This window comes from Falco biarmicus, chromosome 7, assembly GCF_023638135.1.
Source record: "Falco biarmicus isolate bFalBia1 chromosome 7, bFalBia1.pri, whole genome shotgun sequence".
Classification (NCBI taxonomy): Eukaryota; Metazoa; Chordata; class Aves; order Falconiformes; family Falconidae; genus Falco; species Falco biarmicus.
The window spans coordinates 73,284,118-73,308,756 of record NC_079294.1 but is presented as its reverse complement, the minus strand read 5'-3'; the positions used below and the strand labels follow the sequence as shown (position 1 = coordinate 73,308,756).

General features: G+C 53.3%; 2 protein-coding genes across 2 annotated transcripts; one reads left to right on the top strand and one right to left on the bottom strand.

The window, feature by feature from the left end:
- The first annotated feature begins 4,899 nt into the window (after nt 1–4,899).
- LOC130152852 (dual oxidase maturation factor 1-like) lies at nt 4,900–9,988 on the top strand. Its single transcript, XM_056347023.1, has 6 exons — nt 4,900–5,068; nt 5,935–5,992; nt 6,961–7,095; nt 7,245–7,458; nt 8,722–8,933; nt 9,780–9,988. The coding sequence occupies exons 1-6, from the start codon at nt 4,922–4,924 to the stop codon at nt 9,986–9,988; spliced, it is 975 nt and encodes a 324-aa protein (XP_056202998.1). The 5' UTR covers nt 4,900–4,921.
- Nucleotides 9,989–10,905: 917 nt separating this feature from the next.
- Nucleotides 10,906–20,265, bottom strand: LOC130153191 (dual oxidase maturation factor 1-like). The gene is made up of 8 exons (XM_056347681.1): nt 20,181–20,265; nt 18,831–18,936; nt 17,052–17,215; nt 16,849–16,906; nt 14,415–14,549; nt 14,020–14,233; nt 12,631–12,845; nt 10,906–12,196 (listed from the first exon to the last, which is right to left on the bottom strand). Exons 1-8 carry the CDS (start codon nt 20,205–20,207, stop codon nt 11,997–11,999), a joined length of 1,119 nt encoding a protein of 372 aa, XP_056203656.1. The 5' UTR covers nt 20,208–20,265; the 3' UTR covers nt 10,906–11,996.
- Between the last annotated feature and the right edge of the window lie 4,374 nt (nt 20,266–24,639).

Here is a 24,639-nt window from a genome sequence, read left to right as displayed (position 1 = left end):
GTAAGTATTAATATATTAATTGGTTCTTCAAGCTTGTGGTGTATAAGACATAGTGAGTAGGCTACATGTGGCATAGCACTGGGACATTGCTTTGTACTGGTAACAGCTCCTGGAGCACATGCTCCTGCTGAGCTGCAGGGAGGAAGGTGCCATAAATCAGCTGCTACCAAGTCCACCTGCCAACCTTTTGGCTTCTTGTACAACACTTACACTGTGCTAGGAGTTGTAGGGCTGGCGGAATTGCTGTGTAATTGATGGGGTTTAGAAAATGCATGTAGATCCGTACCACAACACTGAAGTATTTTCCCAGTGTGGGAAGCTGATCAAAACAGTAATTCAGGCAAGTCCCCCTCCTGAAGCAGTAGGCAAAGGTAGACACACTAAGACCCCTTCCTACTCCAGGTAAGATCTAGAAAGACTGAACTTAGGACACTTGTTTCTTTCCATTTCCAGCTCTCAGTATGCCCATGGTCTTGGCACCCCCCATCCTCTGATGTTCCAGGGAAGACCTTTGCCTCCAGGTGGAAATCTGTACCCATTCCAGGTACTTTCAAGCCAAAACCTGTTGCACAAACTAGTTCAGAGTGGTGGCACTGTCAAGGGAGACACCAGCCTTCACCTCCAGCATGCTCTCAGGGAGCAGCTCCAGCCTGGCCGTGCTGCTGGTGTGGAGGGCAGCAACCTGCTCCAGGACCTGGATGTGAATGCTATGGGAAGGGAAGGGCCAAAGGAGCTCCCAGCAGGGCAGGAGAACTCATGGGAATACACTTCAGAGGCTTGGACCAAGGTGAACTCTGTTCCTCTTGCCTGGGAACTTCCAGGTGGCAGCACCTGACCTCAGAGACCATGTCCTTTCATGAAGGGCCAGCTTCCTCACCTGGCATGTGCCCTTTCTCTGGAAGGATGGGTGACACATGCCCTGAAAGTTTTTAAGGAACCAGCTCTGCTGGGAGGTTTGTGAGACTATGGTAGGAGGAACAGCACCACCAGATTTGTATAAATGCTAGTGGGAGTACCTCTGAAGGTCTCTAGTTCAAGCTCTTACAGCAGGATTGTCACCAACTGCAAGGCACTATACCAAGGTGATGCTTGGTAGGACAGAACCACTGGGTGGGAAGAGCTCTGCACCTCAGCCCACAAGTCCTTGTGACAGTCAAAGCTGGTAACATGCACGGGAGACCCAGCCAACCTCAGATCTGCTTTGGATATCTTCCACCACAATGTTCATCCTCCTGCTCCAAGGTCTGCAAGCTCATCCCCAGCAGGAGGTAGTCCAAGTCCAAGTGGAGGTACTCTGAGTTTTTAAGAGGTCCTTGGAGGGCTCTGGGACAGCAAGAGGTTCTCTTGCAAGGTCAAAAACAGTTGGAAGGTTGTTCCACAAGCCCTACAAAAATCTGCACTAGTTCCAGCTGGATTGAACTGTTGCACATAAGCTAAGGCAACCCCATCTCTGCTTGCAGACTACCTTGACTTTGGAATTTTTTTTTAATATTAAGCAAGAAGTTGGTTGTAATGTATCATAATATTTCTGCCCACATGCTGTGAAGCAGCCCTTGGGTCTTTCCACTACTTTTCAGACAGATGCACAATTTCTTATTACACCATGTGCTATTGGCACTTTTGCCTGGATAGAAGGACCAGCTATTCAGATGATCTTCCACCCACAGCCAGGATACAGGGTGCAGAGTGCTTGCGTGTGCTCAGACCCAGACCTGCAGTGCAGTCCGAGATGAGGTAGCATTGCTCTCTGCATTAATTTCAAGGCTGGCAGGGCGACACTTGACACAGGAGCTCCATGGAAAACTGTGTATCACTTTAATTAGGCCTCTAACAACAGGGGTTACAAGAGAAACCTTCTCTCTGAGTTGCAGCCTGGGACAAAAGTGCTAATTACCATGCAATGCATCATTAACAAGCCTGAGCAAAGCCTGGAAAAGCTTAACTGGCTGACAGCTACGTCAGACTGTCAGGAAAGGCTGTTATCTGCGGGGACAGGGTTTCCCAAGCTGGGACAGTAAAACCCCTGATGAGATGTGTCCCAAAGGCTAATGCACTTCCTGACGCTCATCCTGGGGCAGCAGAGCTCTGTTGGGGGGCCCTCAGGGATGAGTCTGGAGAGGCAATCTGGGACCTGGCAACCCCACTTGCTCTTTAGTGGAGAGGCAAAATCTCTAACATAGATGCAAGAGGGGAGGTGATGCCACCTCCTCTCCTCCATTCCCCCAGGGCATCAGGGTACCCACTCAGACCCTCCCACACTCCCTCCTCTTATCCCTCTGCTCCACAGAGCTGCAACACTGGAATCAGGGCAGCCTGGAAGGGGCACTTGGGGTCTGTGAAACAGGAAAGAAGGGCTGGACCTGCAGCCCCTCATCTGGGCTGGGCAATCCCAGCAAGGGACATGATGCTTGGGAAGGAACAGGGACCGGCTCCCTCCCCAGCCCCACATCAGGGGGTCCCCTTTTCTGTCGCAGGCACTGGTCTCAGTGCCCACGGGGTCAAACATGGGGTCTCTGGGCGGGATGGAGATGTTCAGGAGGGCAACAGGGCAGCTGGGTTTCTGTTCCCTGGGTCTCTGAGAGCACATGGAAACCTGCGACAGCACTGGCAGGAGCTGAACGCGTGTTTGAGGCTGGGAGCAAAGACGATCAAGCAGCCACAAGTAAAGTGCTCTTCCTGGTGTATGCCTCTGAAGGTCCAGGCCATATGACACTTCTTCCTCTCCTACACAATGGCTCTTGGAAGGAGCAGCGGGCTGAACATTCAGCACAGTTTCTGGATGAGGACTTCCTCGAAGTGTGGCTGAAAACCCTCCTGTTTCAGTTCCTACTAGGATGATGGGTTGCTATTGCTGAGTTCTGCCTCCACCTCCATCTCCTGGCAGTCCTCTCAGTTGACCCTGAGCTATCTCCCATCATGAGATATGAAACCCAGCTCGCTGGGCAGTGTAGTGTGCAGCAACACCTTCCCCTTCTCTCAAAATCTTTAAGTAATTTCTAAGCAGAGTTGGAAAAATAGATCATTCTTGCAAATGTATTTAGAGCCAAACTGTGGCCACAGCACCATGAGTCTCTTGGCTATGCTGGGTGGAAACTGGCCAGAGGGGATCCCTCCATCCTTCTTCCTGTCCCTCCTTTCAAACTGCTCCATCATGGGTGATTCAGCTGTTGCAAAGAATCCTGGGCTGCATCCAAGTGCTGGGATGGGATGCTAGATGGGCTCCATTGCCACAAAACTCCAGCCTGACCCCAGGTGCAGCATCCTCCATGCCGGGGGCTGGTACAGAGGGGCGATGGGGACAGCCAATGGGGCAGGGTGACACAGACACCATGTCTATCCCACTGGCACTGATGGATCAGGCAGAAATCTTCTGAGTGAAGGGAGCTCTCCTGGGGCTCCTGGGCCATCCCCAAAACTGTGTCCCTGCCCAGACATGTCCCCATGCCTTGCCCGCCTTGGTTCCTGGCACTGTGAGAGATGGTGGCTGATCCAACATTTCAACGTTTGGTGGCTGCTTGCTTGTGCAAGAGGTGGTGGGTGCTGCCCTCCTCAGCCCCACCTCCCTCAGGCGACCTGGATGGGGTGACTCACCCCTAATCTCCCTGACCATCGCTTGCAGACCAGTGAGGCAGAAGCTGCCCAATAGAAGAGGGCTGCCCATGTGAGGGCAGGGTGCTGATGGAAGGGAGGGTGGGGGTGGGGTGGTGCAGCACCCTGAGCACAAGGCTGCGAGCCCCTGGAGAGCACTAATGAGTCCCCAGACCTGTTCCTTGGAAACTGTCTGATGAACTACATGCCTTTACTGCCTGAAGAAATACCCAGAAAATTAAAAAGAGAGGGGAAAACACCTCAAGGTGTCTGTAGGACTTCTGGAGGAGTGCCAGAGGGGGCACGATCCAGCCACTTCTGGAGGCGGGCACAGTAAAAAAGGCTGTGAGAAACACAGCCGTGACACACTGAGCTGGCTTCTTACCCACAGCCCTGGCAGGCAGCACAGGCAGGCAGCCAGCACAGGCAGGGAGGCAGTGCTGGCAGGCAGCAGCACCCCGGAGCACACTGCAGCTTCCTTTGTGCAGCCGCCAACCCTTGGGATCGCCCATGGCAGAGGTAGGCTTGGTGCAGGGAAGGGGGCACAGGTGTTTCTGCAGCCGCTGCTGGGACAGTCCCCACTCCCAGGGGGTGCTGAGCACCCCTCTCCTAGCAGGGAGGTGCGTTGGCCAAGTGCCGTGGCAAAGAACACAGCTGGCTTCATGAGCAGCATCCCATCCCCTGTGCCACACCGTTGCCTCCAGCTGGGCTCTGGGCCGAAGGTGGGCAGGTGGTGACTGGCACCCTGCTGCCAGGGAGAGGTGGTTTCCCTGCCCCTCTGGGCTATTCCTCAGGCCATGAGGAGTCCCCCTGTCCGTGGCTTAGCGAGGAGCAGCCCGGTGGGGCGCAGCCTGCGCTTGTGCAATGACTCGCTGAGCACCCCAAGCACAATGCCTGCAAGCAGGAGCCAGGCTGTTGGATCAAGAGCTGAACTGGGGAGGGTGGGACCACATGCAAGAGACCAGGGGTTGAAAACAGGCAGAAGAGGGGAATGAGAGGCCCAGCGATGTCTGTATGTCATGCTGTCCCATCTTGGGGACAATCTGAGCATTGCAGCAGATGCCTCCGTGACTCCAAACCTGCTTTGCTTTGGGATGTACCCGGGGGAGATGGAAGGTTCCCATGGGAGATGCCTGAGCATACACCCCACTGCAGGCCTGCAGTGTACATGGGCACTGGGGATGCACACACAGCCATGCCTGGGACAAGCAGCATGCTGGCAAATGGGCAGGAGGTGGCTCTGTGGAGAAGGCTGGATGGGGTGGAATTCTGGAGGTCATTTTCTCCCCGATGTCTCTCTGGGTGCTGATCTCCAGCCCTCCCAGACAGCAGGATGACACTGTGGAATGGCTCCTTCCCCTTCTACCCTGGCACCAATGCGTGCTTCCCCTTCGACACCACCCAGGCTGTCATCATCTCCATCTTCCTCTCCACGTTGGCCACTTTCATCATCATCCTGCCGGGGATCCGGGGCAGAGAGGTAAGTGGAGGGGCAGGGGGAGCTCAGCCTTCTGGTCCCTGCCCTGTGCATCCCATGTGCCTCCTCTTTCCCAGCCTCAAAGACTGTGGAGCAAGCATGCCCACAGGTTCCTGGCCAGGGCTCTGAGAGCCCAACCAGCGTGTACCCCTGTGCTGGAGACACCAAAATCCACCATCCCAAATTTACAAGATGCCCAGATTTGAGCTTGGCTCAGTTTCTCTGTAAGCAAGCCCAAGTCATTTCACAGGAGTGGAAAAACAGGGCGAGGCTCAAAGACCTCGCTCCACCTTCCCTGAAACCCCAGTAGCAGAAGGAAGTGTGCACTGTGCATGCCCCAGCATGGCTCATGGGGCTTGTGTGGCCAACAAACCCTGCTGCCATCCCACCACTCTCATGTCTGTTGCGTGCTTGGCTTTGCAGAGGGGCTGGCCAAGAGGCGTCTCCCCCCCAGGGGACACACTGTGAACCCCTGGCTGCTTTTGTCTCCAGCTGTGGCCAGCTGCCAACATGTCCAAGTCCAAACACGTGAGGTTTGAACAAATGTGGAAATCCCAGCTCAGGACTATTAAAGGAGTGTCTCCATCCTCCTTCCCAGAAAGGGGATGCCACAGCTTTTCCAAATGGGCTGTTCTAATCTTCTTGGGGTGCCCAGATTTCCCTGCTCTGTATCCCACTCCACTGCAGGGATGCCCCAGACACATGTTCCCCCTGTGCCACCCACCCCCAGACCCATGGCGTGACTCCCCGGGGGAAGGACAGGCCCGTTTCTCACCAGCTGGCATTTCTAAATGACATGCTTGCTGCTGAGGTCCCCACTGTCAAAATCTGACTAAGACCTGTTCCCTGCCTCTGCTAACCCCTTGCAGCGGCTCTTCTGGTTCCTGCGGGTAGTGATGGGCCTCTTTGTGGGAGCCGTGATCATCAGTGAGTACCGGGGTCCTGGGGGGGAAGCTCAAGGATGCCCAAAACACAGGGAATGGAGGAGCAAGACAGGTGAGGGTGAACAGAGCAGTGAGCATCAAGTCCAGCCCACAGGATGGATTTATGGGGAAGACAAACACCTATCTGTCTGGGACCAGACTCCAGCAAGTGGTGGGAGATGCAAGCACCCATCTGTCTCCTCTTTGAAGACTGGTGGTTGTATGTGCAGACTACCTCCAGGGCAGTCGCCGAAAGCCCACTGCCAACTCCTAGGAGACTCAGACAAATTGGCAGATGCTTAGATGGGGACCAGTGCCCGGACAGTGCCCACACATCAGCCCCATTGTCTCTAGGGCTAGGGACTGGGATGGGTCTGGGAAGAAAACAACCTGAGTGGGGCTGTGTAAGGGCCCTTTCTGAGAAGGGGCTTTGTTCATTGTCTGGGTGCCAGGCTGCAGAGTAATTGTACCTTAAAATGTAGTGAGGAAACAACCAACACTAAACGTGGCTCTCTGAGCTCACCTGCACATCAGTTCCATGCACACCTGCCTGCAATGAGGGGTGTGCCCAAGGCCTCCCACAAGCTTAAGTATTGGGGAAGAAGAGACCTTCTTAGAGGGGTATGGAGGGGGTAAGTGGTTTGGTGGGGTTTGAACTGGCTACAAAGGTACTTTGCTGCTTGTAGGCACATTCTGGGGCAGAATGTGGGTGGATAAGTGATTGTATATAACCAGCACTTATGTATGCAGTAAGTGATCTCACTTGGGGTCTGTGTCTTTGTATGCCACAGGGCTGTCAGGGTTTGTGTTGGGGAAAGGCATGCAAGGCTTCTGCTCCTTGGGGCTCACAACCCAGGCCTTGCTGTTGGGAGAGGGTAGATGGTGCTCAGGCCACAGTAACTATTGTGGCAGGTGCTTTCAGCTCTAAATGTCTTGCTGCCAGGCTATGACTAACCTTTGAAGTCTTCACAGCCATACAGTTCACCAGGGACTGGGAGACTGGCTGGGTGACAGCGAACACCTCCTACAAGTCCTTCAGCCATGCCCTGGTGAATGTGGATGTTGGGCTGCACATTGGCCTGGCGGGGGTGAATATCACACTGGTGGGTGAGTGCATATCACAACAGGAGATGGTGTATGAGTTTGGCAGCTGTACACCTGAGTACTGGGGCTGTGGGCCCTCGTGTCCCCACATCAGGAAGTATTGGAGCTGCCTCCAAGGCTGAGAAAGGTCCTTAATCTTCATCATTTGGCAGGAAACCCAGTGAATCAGGTCAATGAGACCATCAGCTACAATGAGCACTTTGCCTGGAGCTTTGACACAGACTATGACCACAGCTACAGCAAAGGGCTGGAGAGGGGGCTGCCCAGCCCCATCCTCTACGTGGCAGAGAAGTTCACCACGCAAAGCCCCTGCAACATGCACAGGCCATACCACACCTCTGGCCACTACGCATCCCTCATGTTGTGGTAAGTTAGAGCAAAAGGTCAGCCCTATCTCTACTCAGCAGGGAGATGGAAAGAACCAGATAGAGCAGAGGGAGCTTGGTGGAGCCACCTCTTCATTCTAAGACTGTGCCAAAGCCTTGGCTGGTCTCTGGCACCTGCCCTTCTGCAGAACCAGGGATGTTGATGCTTCCCAGCCTGCCCATCTCCCCTGAGTCCTTTTCAGTGTCCTCTGCCCTGATCTGCAAAATTGCAGTTGGTGAAAAATGATTCTTCATTTAAAGAAAAGCAGATGCAGCTGTGTGGGGCTTCTGGTGCAAAGTCCTCTCCCAAGCAAGATGCAGAGCCCCGATAAGACCACCTGGGGGGGTTCCTGTTGCATGCCCAAGAGAGCATGAGACCTGCTGGTGGGGAGCAAGAGGGACCGTCAAGAAGGTGCTCAGAGTCTGTCTTGTCGTGTAAAGCTGAGAGGCCTTGTGCATGTTATGATGGTGGAGTCTCAGAGCATCCCCACGTGTCTCAGGCCGTTGGAAACGCAGTGCAGGCAAGAGTGAGTCTTGCAATTCTGCCTGTGGATGTAGGCTCCAGGTCCCTGCCCACATGTCCATTTTTTATTTTTGGGAAAAATAACTAGCCTTGTCCAAACTTTTCTACTATTGAGAAGGAGTATTTTAAGGCAGGGATATTGATGTAAACTTATTTTTCATTATTGTTCTTGGAATCAGAAAAGTTTGTGTGGCCTGCCTCCCCAGTGAGCTAAAGCCAACCCCGCACACAGGGCAGGGCAGGCAGCTGGGCTCACTGAAGCTGCTGAGTCAGATGTGGGCATGGCTGGTTATGCAGTTCTCCAGAGGTCTCCTTTGTTGTCATTCTCCCTTTGAACAGGTGGGAACTGCCTGGGGGCAGCCAGTTGTGGAGGACTACAAGAGTCAGACAGAGTTCATTTGCAGGACCTCCAGAGGTTTCTACTCTAGGCCCCTGCCCAGAGCAAGGCTGATGTCAAAGCCATATCAAGGTGCCTGGGGCTTCATGAAGTTCAACACTGAATGTCCCCTGGCATGGAGGTCCCTTTCCACCGCTGTGGGATTTGTCCCACAGCTCCACCATTCAGGCAGTTACAGAATCATTTGCGATGGGAGGGACCTCCTTAGATCAGCCTGTCCAGCCCACCTGCTCAAGTAAGGCCAGCTAAAGCAGGTTGCCCAGGGCTGTACCCCTCCACTGGGACGTGGAGAGGTGACCTTGAGAAGAAGCTCCAAGCATGATGCTTTGCTCGGTCCTTTGCAGGCTGGCCTTTTGCACATGGCTCATTTCCATCCTGTTGTTCTCCATGCCCATCCTGCTCTATGGTGGATACCTGCTCCTGCTCACTGCTGTGCTGATGCTCTTCTCGCTGCTCTTCTTCACTGCAAGGAGCACCCCAAAGTGCCCCATCCAGTTTGGCCCAGCTTCCTTGAAAACAGACTATGGTGGATCCTTTTGGCTGACATTAGCAACAGGTGAGTTTGCTCCTGGGGCAAACACCAGCCTCCATCCCCACACTGATGATGCTCAGTGATGCCCCAACAGGGCCTCATCCCTTCTGTCTCTATGGCTTATCACAGAAAATGATATTTATTTTTTTAAACAATGTACATTAATTTAGGATAGCATCATTGGCACTGGGGGGAAAAAAGAGCTGATCAGCCAGGAGATCCAAACAGCCAAAGTTATCTGGGGGGATGTGTGTCCAGAGGAGTTCCATGAAAGTCAAGAATTGCAGAGTTGGGGAAAGATGTGCTCTGGAAGGACGCTTGGGGGTCTCTCTCCCAGCCCTTGCTCAAAGCAAGGCTAACCTCAAAGCCACAGACACCTTGCTTTAGTCTGGTGGTGGATGGCCCCATGGCTAGAGATCCCCTCTGCCTTTCAGGACCTTCCGCACAGCTGTCCCACTCATGGACAGCAATTATTTCCTTTTATCAAATTGGAATTTCCCATGTTACAACTGTGCACCTCTGAGAAGAGACTGGCTCTTACTCAGTAGCAGAAGACCACAATTAGGTGCCCCCTGAATACTCCTATTTTTCAGGCTAAACAAGCCCAGCTCCTCCAGCCTTTCCCTGTACATTGTGGGCTCCAACCCCAATTCTCTTGGCCATCTGCCCCAGTTCATTGACTTCTCTTTTGTACTGGGGGAGCCCAAACTGATGCCAGAGTGCAGATATGGAGAGGGAAATAACACCTTCCTTTGACCTCCCAGGTGGTGCCATGAGCAGTTGGCCTCCAGCACCAGATCTGGATCTCAATGGGGCTGTGACACAGCGGGGCAGAGGAGCTAATGTGTCTCCCCGTGCTGTGCGTTGCAGGGCTACTGTGTCTGCTGCTGGGGCTGGCCATCATCATCCTGAACTCTGTGCAGCCAGAGAAGCTGAAGCTTGTTTTTAACCTGGGCAAGGGAGAAGAAGAGGAGGTGTGGGACAAGTCCTACCTGCCAGCTGAGCCCAGTTCCTCTGCGCAGGACATGCTGATGGTCCCCCTGGGTGAGCTTTGTGAGGTGACAGCCACCCAGCTGTAAGGCACTGGGTGCAGGCAGGGCAAAGCCTGAGGCCACCCCTCCCGAATTCACGCTGTGAACGGCAAGGGAAGAAATCTTCCACCTGCAGACCTCCTTGCAGGCAGCCCCCATGACACAGCCAGCCCCTGCTGGCCTGACCCCCTTTTCTGCATGAGACACAATGTGTGAAGGGGTCTCTGTGTCCCCTATCATGTCATTGCCACTGCTCAGTTGGCCCCATGCAGGGTCCACTGCAGAAATCCTGGCGGTCCTGTGCTTGCTAGGAAGTGGGCAAGGCATGCAGAGATTTGGTGTCTGTGCTTCAAACCAATCAATTCTTTTTATGTTTTGTTTATTGAGGTTTGTGCCCCTGTATGTCTGATGGAACAGGCCAAAGCTTTTCTTCTGGTGAGAATACTGTTGGAGGGAGGAATCATGCCTAAAAGCAGGAGATGAGGCTGCAGACTGCCAGATGTGGTGGCAGAAAGAATGGTAAAAACCCAGCCTCCTGTGCTTTTGGGGCATGGGATCTGTCCCACACCAGCCCTGATAACTTGTTGTTGGTTGTAGCATCTTCCCGTGATGCCTCCAGACCTGGCATGTCTGGATGCAAGACTCAAGAAAGGATCTTCCTTTTTTTGAGGGAGTTTTGTTTGTTTAATCTTATGGCTTTTGTCCTGCTGCTCTACTAGTTAAAGTCCTTCTGAAGCTGTCCTACATCCTTATAGTGTGCTGCTCCCAGTGACAAGGGTTTCTCAATGGCTCACCTTGAAATATGCCAGCGAGCCTTGTCCTTCCTTGGGGCCACCTCTGCCAGGGCAACTTGCCATGGGAAAGGTGCTGTTGCTGGGGGCTCACAAGTAGTCACCTGCAGCTATGCCCCACAGCCCCCTCTTAAGAAACCAGCCCCCAAAAGTGCCCAAAGTGTTTCAAAGGAACAGGTTTTTAGTGAAGTTTTATTGAAAATAATAATTCTTGTGCATAACAAATCACACTAGTGCAACATAAATATAATGTGAAAGAAGTAACTTAATAGCGAGGGTCTTGCCTTGGAAAGAAGAGTCAAAATACAGCAATTATGTCCTTTACAATTAATTGGACTGAAGCTGCCCAGGTCTCCAGCATTCAGGTATGGCAATCTCCTTGTGCCAGGCTGTAGAGACTTCATCAGGTCAGTGGGTTTGGTGCCAGAGCCCACGTTTTGTTTGTAATAACACAACTCAATGTACTTCATTTCTCACCTTGGCTGGGTCAAAAGGCTGGCCTAGGGCTTGCATTTCATGGTGAGCTCAGCTCGCCCAAGCATGCTCTGGCTGGATGGGGGTAACTTCATTCTTCCCTCTGCTTCCTTTCTTGTGGCATCTCTTTGGCCCATCCAGGGTAGAAGTCTTATCTAGTAAAGCCCAAGTCTGAAAGTGAAAATAGTCACATCACATCCCCCACGGCAAATGTCATTGCATGTTTAGTCAGTCTTTATTGCTGGTGCAGTCTTTTTGCTCTAGCTCATGCAGCACCTAGCCTGATTGAGCCTGGGTCTGTGCCTGGCTTTCCTAGGTGCACCTAAAGGTCTACACTAAACATCAGTGCTTGGGAAAGAAATGAGCGGGTTTAGTCACTGGCTTTTGGAGTTGCAGGTGCTCCCCATAGGACATCTCACAGGTGAGCTCAGTTTCTGTCATGAGAACTGGCCATCAGAGGCTCAGGGTGGCAAGCTGTGCCAGGGCATGGAGCAGGAAGGGCATCTCTGTGGCAGAGATCCCCAGGTGACTGTGCAGCTCAGGTTGCTGGAGCTGTGAGCTGCTGTGGTTGCAGCCTGCCAGCTCCCGGCAAAGCCTGCGCTTTTCCAGAGAGCATGGTCAGGGAGACACAGCCTGCAAAGGTACTCCTCAGCAAGTACCCATCCCAACATGGACTTGTGCACTCTTCAAAGGCAGTTGGATAGGGAAATGGTTCTCTGGGGACATCAAGAAGGGTTTGTGCTCTGCCCTTTCAGATCCACCTTCAGGGAAGGAGTGGGAGTAACTTCTTTCTAGACACTGTTTGGGTTGAGTTTTGAGGGCTGAGATGGAGGCAAACCTTTGCTCACAAAATGAGGATTGACATACACTTCAATCATTTCCTGGTACTCCTCTGATTTGTCCTCATGGAGCTCAAAGAAATTTTTCAGCAGGTCCAAGTTGAAGTAGTGCACTGTGACAACAGTGATCCCAGCCACAAAACAGAGCAAGCCTGGAAGACAAAGTGCTCTCTGAGAGCGTTCCTGTAAACACCAGCACACTTCCCACCCACCTCCTCTGATGGCCTCCTGCCAGGGGACAAGACCTTCTTTTATGGAAGATGGCCTTCTAATAATGTATGAGGTGGCTTCAGCTGCTGTGCCGAGCATCTTAAAACCCAGGCAAGTGATCCCCATCTCTCCTTGCATTATTGTACCTCAGGGACTAAAAAACCCTTCATCACCCCTGAGATGAGGATGGTGTCCCCTCTTCTGCCAGCCCTTTCCACATCTCTGCCAGGATCTGCTTTGCCAAGGCACAGGCTGGGGCTATGGTGGGCTGCACTCCCCAAGCTCTCTCACCTCCATTTCTGAGGGGAAAGCACTGGGACTCTTGCACACCCAGAGGGACAAGGTGGCGTGTCCTGGTGCAGCTTGGTGCCCTTACCAGTTGCTAGCGTGATCCAGAAAGATCCCCCATAGCCTATGTGCAGGGTTGCAGTCCCAAACTGGATCGGGCACATCAGGGAATTCCTCGCAGTGGAGAACGAGAGCAAGGAAAAGATCATGAAGGCTGCTGTGGCCAGGAGCATGTAGCCTCCGTAGACTAGAACGGGCATGGCAAAGAGCATATTTGAGATGAGCCAAGTGCAAAAGGCCACCCTGGAGGCAAGAGAAGACCCACAGATGAGTTGTGCAAGTGTCACAGACTAGGATGCTCTATGTGAGGATTTCCATGTGGGAGGAAGAACATGGGCTCACACAAGGCCAAGCAGCTCTGTGGGCAGGCTGGAGTGATCCCTAGCTTTGCAGGCTGAGCAAGCAGATGTGCAATGTTCACGCTCTACATCCAGAAGGCAGAAGCCCAGATTTCCTCTTCCCATTGCTCAGCCCACAGACTGAACCAGCCTCAAGGAGGCCATGAAAGCCCACTCAGTGTATCTAGACAATCTCAGCTCCCTGCCCTTCCATGTGTGGGGCAGTGCAGAACCCAGAGAGCGGCACAGGACTGGGATAACTGGAAAAGCAGGCATAAGTCATTGGCAGCAGCTCTGGACTTGGCTGAGCTGGGTGACAGGGGGAATGCTTCAGCCACGGGCCAGGAGTTCTCACTCCATGGCATTGCCAAGCCCCTTTCCTAGTTCCTGCATCCCTGCTGTCAAACCCAGAGCAGGGGGAACAGCACTGCAATGGTCTTTGCTCTCCACAACCCATGGTAGAGGGGACCATCTCCTGACAGCTGGGGACCAGCTCTCCCTCAGCTCAAGTGAGCAGCAACGTGTTGCTGCTCAGCAGATCCTACTAAAGAATCATAGAATCATTCAGGTTGGAAAAGACCTAATCAAGTCCAGCCATTAACCTAGCACTGCCAAGTCCACCACCAAGCCATATGACCCCGTAATAACAACATCATCAGCTTTCCCTCAGCTGGTCCCACTCCCAGACACTAAATATCCTCCCAGATAGGGATGAGAGAGTTCTGCACACACCCATGGGTGTCTCTGGGCCATTGAGGACAGCAGCTCTGACTCCATGGGGGTGGACCCCTGCCATCATCATGACACTATGGCAAGGATCTGCACCACGTTCCTCTCTCCTGTGCCCAGCCCTGGTGGAGCTGACCAGCAGAGAGAACCAGAACCTCCTATCTGCTCACCCCAAAGTGCCTACATGGCCACCGGTTTGACCTCAGACCTTGCAGAGGCCCCTCCATGCACAGAACTTTCCTCCTGGCAGCACGCAATCACCATTCATCTTGGAGTACTAGGGACAGGGCAGCAGAGCCCTTCCCACATCCTTGCATCTCCCCTGCCTGCACAAGCAGAGAAAGACTCACCAGAGAGTGGCTGATGCATAGTGGCTGGAGATGCGGTACTGCCTGTGCATGTTGCAGGGGCTTTGTGTGGTGAACTTCTCTGCCACATAGAGGATGGGGCTGGGCAGCCCCCTCTCCAGCCCTTTGCTGTAGCTGTGGTCATAGTCTGCATCAAAGCTCCAAGCAAAGTGCTCATTGTAGCTGATGGTCTCATTGACCTGATTCACCGGGTTTCCTGCCGGAGGGAGAAGACTGAGGTCCCACTGTGTCCCGGCAGCCTGTGTGCTGCCAGCCAGGTGCAGAGGCACCCCAGGGACAGCAGGGTCCCAGGAACACCCACACAGACCATGGCCACCCACAGAGCACTTGGAGACCTCCTGGGGCCATGGCTGCTCTAGAGGGGACATCAGACTCACCCATGAGTGTGATATTCACCCCCACCAGGCCAATGTGCAGCCCAACATCCACGTTCACCAGGGCATGGCTGAAGGACTTGTAGGAGGTGTTTGCTGTTACCCAGCCGGTCTCCCAGTCCCCTGTGAACTGGACAACTGCCAGGAAAAGTAAAGCTGGGATTAAAGAGGGACTGGTCTCAGGCTTTGCTGTGCTCAAGGCTGGGACCATGAACAGCAGCATTCACACCGTGGCACCGCAAGGGAGGGTAAGGAGGGCAGGAGAGCTGACTCAGCCACCAGGATGTGCCTCAACCAGCTCCCACACGCTGGTGGAGCTCATGTCCTCCCTTCACTGCGCATCCACTCCCTTAATCCAGGAGCAGTGGAGCTAGGATCCCCAGGGATGAGCCCCATGACCTGATTCCTCCTTGAACATCCTCTCCAGAACTTCCTCACAAGCTCCCCACCACGGCGAGCACCACAGTCCTTGGGGACAGGGCTCAAAACTAAGCCTCTTCATCGACCTCGGGAACAGGAGTGAGTTTTATTCCAAATATTAAGCTCCCTAGATCACACTTTTAGTGATTAGTGAAGATCACTGTCATATGGAGGTGGTGGAGAGGGGTGGCTAGTGCTATCACAGCTCCGACAGCCATTTCAGCTGGGGGGGGAGGAAAGAAAAATTTGAAGCATCTCTGGTATATAATTTTTTTTGGAACAAAGTACTCTTTTCTGAAACACTGTTGCTTTGTGGTGGTCTTAATTTTCCAGTATTGAAATGATCTGAAAGTGAAGGTGATTATTTAATCTCAGGCTGAACAAGAAAACCTGCCCCAAAATAAGTTCAGCTGCTGAAACAAATTGTGAAGGCACTGATCCAGTAGCAGCTCTGCAGGAATGTTTTCTAGCTGCAGGGTTGAATGTGCCCTGCTGCCACCAGACGGAAACCCTGATGCTGGTTTTGAAACAACTAATTCCTCCTGTGTGCCCAAGCAGCACCTGGCTGCATCCTTGTAATGAGTGTGGCGCTGGACAGCTCTCCAGGGCTGAGCTGGTTAAGGCTGTGGAGCAAGCCCTGACCTCCACCCCTCTGCCACCTCCAGCCTGATGCCATGTTCCCAGGTGGCTCTGGTGGCATCTCCCAGCACCAGGTGGAGGGTGGCCACTGCATGCTGGACTGGCCCATGTGTTGGCCAGCAGATCCCCACAGCTGGTCACAGCCTGGCTATCTAGTTCTATTGGGGTTGCGTCATTTAGGTTGTGCTTCATCATCCCTCTTCAAGCAGTCTTGTAATCTGCTCTGTCCTTCACAGCAGGAGAGTTTTCTTGATTTAGGGTCAGGGCTGGTTTCTCTCCCCATCTGGCATCTTCTGTCCCCTCAGTACACCTTTCTCTTACACATCCTGTTGCCCTGTCAGAGTTGGAAATCCCACAGCCTAGTTCCCACCACCAGTCCTATTTATTACAGAAGATTCCCTGGCTTCTGCTAAATCAAATCCCCTCCATTTCCTCCTGCCTTGCTCCTTGGAAGGTCTTTACCCCCTGGTCCCAGCCTCTGCCCTGTCTGTGTTTTGTTTTGACCTGCTCTCTCCACATCACCACAAGGCTCCTCTCCTTCTCCAAATGTGCCTGGCCACACTTTGAACTGTTCAGCCATGCTCCCTCAGCAGCGGGCATCTTGGGAGGGCTTGCAGATGTGAGAAAATAATGGAAGATTGGCAAGGATGATTGTAAACACATTCAGGTCACTGCAGCTAATTGTTTAGCCTTGTGCTAACTTGTGTTCTACCTGTGACAAGTAGAATGTCTGTGGTTAAATAACATAGCCCTGTGATAGACTCAGAGGCACCCAATCAAGCATGCTTGAGATTCCTGCCCTGCTATGGGAAAGATCCAAGCACGGTGGTAAACTGTGCCTTCGTGAATCCCTGAGGCAGGAAAACAGCAGGTTCAGCGATGCTCTAGCATGGACTGAGCTCAGCCGTGCCTGTGTCCCCACTTGTGTGCCTCTGCCCAGGTGCCGCTTTGGGGATCCCCCGGTTCATGAGATAACAAAAATAAACTTACTCTTCACATTTCATCTGTGGTTTTGGGTTGTTCCTGTGTCCTGCCTGTGCCGGCTCACATACATGGTCAGAGGAACACAGGGCTGTGCAGCCCACCAGAGCTGGGGCTGTCTGACCTGGTGCAGCTACTGCCAGCAAAGCTCCCTCTTGATTCAGAAATGACAACGGGCACCTCCAGGGGCTCTCATTGCCCGTGCCAGGGATGGGAAAGCCCTTCAGAGAGGCTGTGTGACTGCTTTGCAGAGCAGAGCTGGGGTAGGATAGACCCTGCAACCAGCCTCCACCAGGCCACAGCTGTGATCACCAGCTCGCATTTCCCAGAAGCGGACCCTACCCCAGGGTTTAATCCTGCCCCCGGACCCACCCTCAGAGGGCTGTGCAGCACTTACCGATGATCACCACTCCTATGAGGAGACTGAGGAGAACTCTGAGAATCCAATATAGCCTCTGCGGGGAAAGAGGTGGGACATCAGGCAGGGAGGAACAGCCCCAGCTGTCCTGCCTCACCCTGAACCAGCCAGGAGTGCCTCAGCATCCAAAGCATGGGGGGAGGGCAGATGCTTATCCCCAGGGAGAGGGGTCACACACCCACCGCCCGTCCACGGATGCCCGGGATGATAAGCAGGAAGCTGCAAGCGAACGTTAGGAAGACCACAATCACTATGATGGCGCTGATGTCAAACACAAAGGCCTTCCTCTGCTGTGGGTAGAAGGGGTAGCTGCCATCAAAGACAGTCATCCTGTACCTCCAGGAGCCTGTGGGAGAGAGGCGGTCACAGTGGGTCCCTGCCTGCAATGAATGTCCTGCCTGGCTCCCTCAAGCCTATGGTGCTCAGCTCCAGCTCAGCTCTGGAATAACCAGCTGCCGGAGGTCACCTTGAAACTCCCCAGAGGGACAAGGAAACATGATGCTGCAAGGGAACAGGCAGGGTGAAAAACTCCCCAGCAAACACACCACCCAAAAGCCCTTGGTGAAGGAGAGGAGGTGCCTGGGGCAGGACTTCCACCAGCCCAGAGGAATTGTGGCAGCGCAGGGAACCACAAGCTGCAGTCCTGCTGCAGCCTGAGGACCAGCCCAAGCACAGAGACCTGTTGAGCAGCTCCTCCCTAGACAGAGCTGACACTTTCCCTCCAGCAGATGCAGCTGGGGCTTTCCACTTTGTGGCGTGTGGCTAGAGCAAGTCCATGAGCAGAGCCACCACTGACAGATGCAGCCTACTTCCAAAATGGCAAGGAACCACTGAGAACTGATCCTGCGCTTGGTCCAGAGGGGCCAGAAGTAACCCCTAGAGCTGGGATGCGGGTCCAAGGGGCACACGAACATCAGGAGCACATCTCAAGGCTAAAGGAAACTGACTTACATGAGACAATGAAGCGTGTAATTCCCTTCAACAGCTTTGAATCCCCTCTGACACTTTAGTTCTAGCACTTACTGAGCTTCCCCCATTCCTGGGTTAGATCTTTTCTACCAAAACTGATTACATGCTTAGTTCTTTTATTTTGCCTATTTAATAACATCTCTGCATGTAACTACCCTGGGAAGTCTAAAGTCAGAGAATGCCAGAGCTTATATGACTCATGACCAAAGACAATTTTATTCTGTCCCTGCCTGGAGGAGTTGATTTTATTTTAATTTTCTGAAAACAGTGTTAATCATATTTTTAGGTAAGATCCAATCCAGAGCAATTCAGCCACAAAAAAGTGGGTTCCAAATCCCTAGAAGTGGGTGGGTGTAGAGGAATGAAGCCAGTGGGTTAATTAACATTGATAATATGCAGCTGTGGGCTTGCCTCAGCGGCAGTGGGTTGATGGACATGGATATTGTGCAGGTGTAGCTTGTTCTCACTAAGTAGTTAAGTATCTCCAAGGACTGTGGGAGAGGTGGCTGGATGGAGGGGGAGTGGGGTGGTCTGACCTCTGGAGGAAGGACAAACAGCAGGGGGACAGTAGAATCTGACCGACAGTAAAAGCCTTATTACAGCTAATAGCTTGGTTGTGCTGTAACAGAGGGTGCCCCGTGTAAGGCTCGAGCTCAGGGCCTTCCGATTATGAGACTGAGTGTAATGAGCAGCATCAGGTGGATATTACAGTAAGTATCATAAAACAGTTTACCTGGACAGCTGAAGTCACTTTTCAGTCCATAAAGCAGTGTTTGGTTTCAGAGTAGTTATCTGTCCAGCAGCCCAGATCATTGCAGCAGTTTAACAGACCCTGGGTTTTTACAACTGACCTAGGCCTGACCTTGCCCCAATGCTCTGCTCCAGGCTAACAGAGCTATCTTGTGTACTTACTGGTCTTGTCTGCGGCTGTTTCCCTGGAAAGCCAAACCTAGAGAAGGGCAGCCCTAGAGCACCACTCCTGCTGTGATTACCTGGCAAGCAGCAGCTGTGGTGGATTCCCAGTGCTACAGTGTCAGACTGAAGTCCAGCTGTGGGATCCCCAGCCCAGCAAGTGTGCCCACAAAACAGTATGAGCAGCTGTAAAAGAAGAGATAAATGAACAGTTTAACCTGGGTCAAGTTAAATCTTGGTTGCTTGAATTCCACTCAAACTCAAGTTTTATTATATCTTTGCCCAAACTCATATGAGAGACATTGAGGGAAGGAACGATTTCCAAGTCTGTATTCACTGAAACGCAGCTCTTCACAGCTTAATACAGGTCAACAATATGTAACAACTGCAGACCCAGAACATAACGTGGAAAATGTTGCCCTGTTAAATCTAAATTTAATTTTCAAACAGTATCAAGGGACGTTTGCATTTCCTTTACATTTTGCAGTGCCTGGGGATAGTTTTATAGAGAATTTCCAGGGGAAGCAACTCTTTGTCGCTGTCCATCCCATCTTTCTCACTTGATTACCCTGTGCAGAAGACCAGCTCCTTGGCATTTTTTCAGCTTTGAAGTGGAAAACTGGTGCCTGCAGCTCAGGGCAGGAGAAACTGAAGTCGTTGCACCTTGGAAAGCACCCTCCATGCAGAAGCAAGGCTGTGGCACTACAGCCCCTGTTGTTTCCTCTGTCACAGTATATGGAGAGGGAAAAGACTAGAGACATCTTCAAGGAAGGATCAGTAATTTATAAGTGGTCAACTTGTCTTTTGTTTAAAATATTTTGGACTGGCAGGGGAGAAAGGCAAAGGAGGTAGAAAGCTTGCCCAAACCCCAGCAGTTTCTCCTTACAGCAGACCCCATTTTCCTGCCCCGGAATGAATCGAGCTGGAAAGGACCTTTTGGAAGTGCCCAGTCACCCCCCCTCGCAGAGCCAAGAGCGCTCCTGGATGGGGTTGCTCAGGGCTGCGGGTCGGTATTTCCCATTGAAACAAGAGAAATCCTGTCCCCTGGAAACTGAGTGATCAGACCCGCAATTCGGGGCGGGGGTGTGTGTGACGACGGACTTCTTGCATTTTCCAGCCCCTGTGAAAGGGTCAAATCGGGATAGGAAAAACCTTCAGGTTAACGCAACATGGGGATACATCCTATCCTCTCCTGTCCTCCCCACCCTCCCCTAGCCGGGCCCCCCCAAGCCGGGAGGGCTGCTCCCCGGGGCGCTGCGGGGGGGGGAGGAGGGAGGGGCGGGGGGGGAAGGGGGGGGAGGAGGGGAGGAGGGGAGGGGGGGGGGAGGGAGGGGAGGAGGGGAGGGAGGGGAGGGGGGGGGAGGGGGGGGAGGGGGGGAGAGGGGAGGGGGGGGGAGGGGAGGGGAGGGGAGGGGGAAGCCCCTTCCTACCTGCCTGCGGAGGGACCCAGGCGGCATCGGCCGCACCGCGCTGTTCTTATAGGCAGCGGCGGGCGCGGAGCCCCGAGTAAATGCCGGCCCGGCCCGCCCCGCTACTGCTACCGCGCCCGCCCCGCCGCGCCACCCTGCCCCGCCGCGCTGCCCACTCGCCGGCCCGCCGTACAGGTGAGCGCCGCAGCCGGGGGCCGCCGCGACCGGGGCTGGTGGTCTGGGGGGTCGGTGCCCCGCGCGTCCCTTGCCTCCCCGCTGCGGGGCTCGGCGCCGTGGCCGCTGCTACCTGCGGGAGTCGGGCTGCGCGCGGTGTCGCTGGTGGAGAGGGCTGCGGGTCGCGCCGCCGCTGTCTCCTGCTTGGGGGACAAGCTGGGCTGGGGTCGTGTGGGGGGGTGCGTGTGGAAGTGGACGGGCCACGCATTTCTTTCCCGGCTGGTGGACGGGGGGGATGAGGCCATGTGTGCTCCCATCTGCGTGGGAGCCGGGGTGCTCTGGGGACAGCGCGCAGCGTGAGATGGGGGTACACCTCCTCATCCGCATGGGGGACCAAGGGGCCAGGGCCGCTTGTGTCCCTGCCTGCTTGGGACACACACCTGCAGGAGGTGCTGGAAGGTTGGGGCCAGCATGGAGGGCTGGGAGGGTCTGGGTCTTGTGTGAGGACAGGGTAGGATGGTCACGTGTGTCCTCACCTGTGGGTGCTATGGAACCATGCACATCCCCACCTGTGAGGGAGCGGGGCCACAGGAAACAATGGATTGGGAATATGCATGTCTCTGCCTGCCATGGGTACAGGACTGCGTGGGGACAGGCAGGGACTCCTTATGTCCCACCAGGGGAGGGAGTCCCTGCTGTGCACCATCATGGCACTGGGGCATCTGGCCCCAGGGTTGTCCCCAGGTGAAAAGCTGGAGACACTGCTGGTCCCTGTGTGCATGCTGTCCATACTGCGTGCACAGGTTTAGGATTCTCTGGATGGCATCCAAGGCTGGGGAGATGCAGCCTATTCTGGAACCCCGGAGCTGGCTGGCTGGTGGGAGGAGGTAGCAGCCCCCCCATCTGCCCCCCCAGCCCTGCAGAGCTAGACATAAGCAGTGACTAACAAGAACCATAGGGATCAGGCTCCAGGCTTCTTGAATGTCTTGAAACTGCTCTTCTCTACCTGTATGGTCACACTAAGTTCTGCAGTGGGGCTGCTGCTCTCCCAGGATGCTGACGTGTCCCACAGTCCCGGTTGACAAGTGGCTCTGGGAAGAGGTCAGGAGATATTTGGGGGCTGAAGCTCTAACTTCAGGGGAAACACAGCTGCTGAGATCAGGTGGAGTGGGAGATCCTTGCTTTGGGGGAAGCCATGTGTTTGCATTCTCTGCAGCAAGGTTTTTGGAGGGGTGTGAAACTCCAAGCCTTAACAGGACACAGGATCCTCTCTGATGGGAGAAGACAAGGCTGGGGAAGGAGGTACTTCATTTCACTAGGTGCAGAGGGAGGGAATGACTTTCCAAAGGTGGCACAGGGAATTTGTGGAAAAGCAGAGTCTGGAGGGCTCATCAGATCACACAAAATTTCTGAAAAGCTTAACAAGCCTGTGGAGCTAACCCAGACTTGCAAAGCTTTCGTGCAGCAAGCTGCACCGTGGGATTCCAAGGTCAGTCGAATTTCATTATGTCAAGGAACCCCCGGGTGGTTTGCAAGATTTTGGAGGCAGATGTGAGAGCAGGGGGCTCTCTTCTTTTTCTTTATGGAAAAGCCTGCAAGTGGTCCTCAACACATGGGAGAGCACACTGGGGAGTGTGAAGCTGGAACTCTCAGCTGAAGCATGGAAAAGGAGTTTGTGGGACAGCCGAGTGCCACTAATGAGGTGCCCATCTTCCTTGGGCATGAGGTCCCTAGACCAGGTCTGCATGTTCCTCCTCTTGAGTGCAACCTGAGGACTGCTGTGACTCAGCCTTGCCTGTAGGGAGTTCTCAGCAATAGTTGGAGGCTTCACAGGCAGGGGAGACATGGTGCCAACATCTCCTCACACCTTTGCAGACCAAGTTCTGTCAGGGAGAGCTGCCAGGGGAAGGGAATGGCTATTGAGATTTGGTTGGGGAAGACAAGATGCTGACGTGCCCAGTAACTTGTAGGAAGACATAAAGGCAGAGTAGAGGCTTGGAAGAGAAGTTCCATGTTGTTAGGAAAGACCCTCAGAAGTCTGTGGTCCAGCCTACTGCTCGGAGTAAGACCACCACAGTCACTGTATCACACTGGCCATAGGCAAGGCAGGAAAGCCTCCAGAGACACCCCTCTGCTCCCCCCAGTCTTGGGCTGACTAGGCAATAAGTGAGTTTTCAGTGCTGGGCCATGGAGAGATTAAAAGTGCATGAGAACTGCCATGTTATCTCATGGCTCGGGTGTCATGAATCCTGATTTAGGATCCTGCCAGCTATTCCAATTTGTCACAAATGAGTGATTTAAGTCATGTAAAGAATCACCATCAGAGGTATTAGCAAAAGTGTTTTTAATATGATGTTGTACAAGTGTTCTTAACAAGGTTTGATGGCAACGTTCACTCTATTACTTACTGCATGGAAGAAACATACAAAGGCAAATCAAATTAGAATCAAGCTAGAATGATTTATGCAGACACCAGAGATGCAAAAGGGTAACAGGGACCCTCCCATTGAGTCACAGGGTTCAGAGTGAGCTCCCTTGCTTCCTAAACTCCTGATGGAGCTTAGATGTGGCTAGGTCCAGTCTTAGTGTCAGACTTGGACAATGGTTTATGTCTAATGGAATTAGCTACATGGATTTCATTAGTACTGATTCAGCATGCTATCAGTCAGCTGCGGAGGTTCTGTTGCGAATAAGGGCTCTCTCCACCTTGGGTAAGAAAGGATCTCTTAGTCTGGGGTAAGGAAGCCCAAACTGGGAGAGGCATCCCAGAGCAAGGGGAGGGTCACTGGCATGCAGTCCAGTTCAATTTAAAGAGAATTGGAATTGGACTGATCCAAAGATCTGTCATTGGCAAAAGGTCTCTCTGCCTCGAAGAGCAGCCTTGAGAGGTGTCCCAGCCCAAGGGGAGATCACTGCCACACAGCCACGCTGCTGAGCAGAGAGAGCTCAAAGGTGACTTACTTAGGCTGCTGTATTTATGGGATAAAGTGGTTGGCTCCTAGTCAAATTGCACACAATCGGGAAGGGATGCATGGGGCTCCTTGTACCCACAGCTTGCTTTGTTGCTTGATAAATTAGTTTGGGAAAAACCACCGGCTATTCATGTGTTGATCGTATGATTCGTGTTCCAAGCTCATATGCACCAGTGCTCTCTGGGTCACTCTGCTCCTTTGTGGATTTCCTGAAGGAGTTCTTGTCCCAGCTACAGCTCAGGCCTTTATCTCCCTTGGAGCCTGTGCCCCCTGTTAAGGGGTCAGGTGCATCCATCATGTTGGGTCAAGAGCAATTCCCATATTGGCGGAAACGGGAGGTTTGCTCAGTGACAGAATGAATTTTAAAACACATTTTGTGCTAGAGCCCTGCAAGAACACCGAAGGGCAAGGAGGAAACATGCTGTGCTGTGACTGTGGGTAATGTGCTCTGAGCCTTGGCTTTGCCTCGTGTTTCCTGGGTGACTTTGGTAAATCTGCTGCAGCAGGTTCAGGTCTCAGCTCTAGATGGGGGTTACAACTCTGTACATTTTGATATAGCAGGAGGTAACTTACCCGGCTGTCTCTATGGAGACTCTCTTCCTACAGTGTGGGAGGTCGTGGGGACCTCTGCACACAAACCACACCTGCTGCAGGTTGCTCAGGGTGTCTCCAGCCATGCAGCCTTTCACGTTGGTTTCAGCAGGGAACAGGCTGTTTCCATGGGAGAGCTTTCTGGCAGCAGTCCCCAGTGGTGACGGTCCTGGCAGAGGTCTTAGCCATCTCCGTGCTTCACCCATTGGCCAGACTTCTGTGTTCCTCCTATGGGATGGGGCTTACAAAGCCTCTCGTTCCCACCAGCTGCACAACCCAAATCTCACGTCCACAAGACCACGGTGGGCTGTAGCGGTGGGCTGTAGGCTGGAAGAGCTCTGGGGCCCCTTCCACAGAGGCATGCTCCAGGAGGACAGGAGTGGCACTGGGTGACCAGGAAGACCACCCAGTGCTGCTCTCAGCAGCTCTGAGGCTTCAGCAGCCCCAGCTGCTGTTCATGGAGGTGGGGCCAGAACCAAAACTGCGATCAGTGCAGAGGTATTTCAACAGTGATTTAATGTTAAATCCATGTTACAGAAAGCTAACAGAGTGGTTTGCCTGTAATAATGTTTTGTGAGTTGCAGAGTGCAGGTGAGCCATGGTGATGGCAGAGGAACGTGGAAATGCCATTTCTTGAGAAACAGCTTGTTTTCTAATGCGAAAGGCCAAAAGTACAGAAATCTCTAGCAGCCAGGGAGTCAAGACAGGTTATATGCTATGCTCACAACATGGTAATGAGCGTT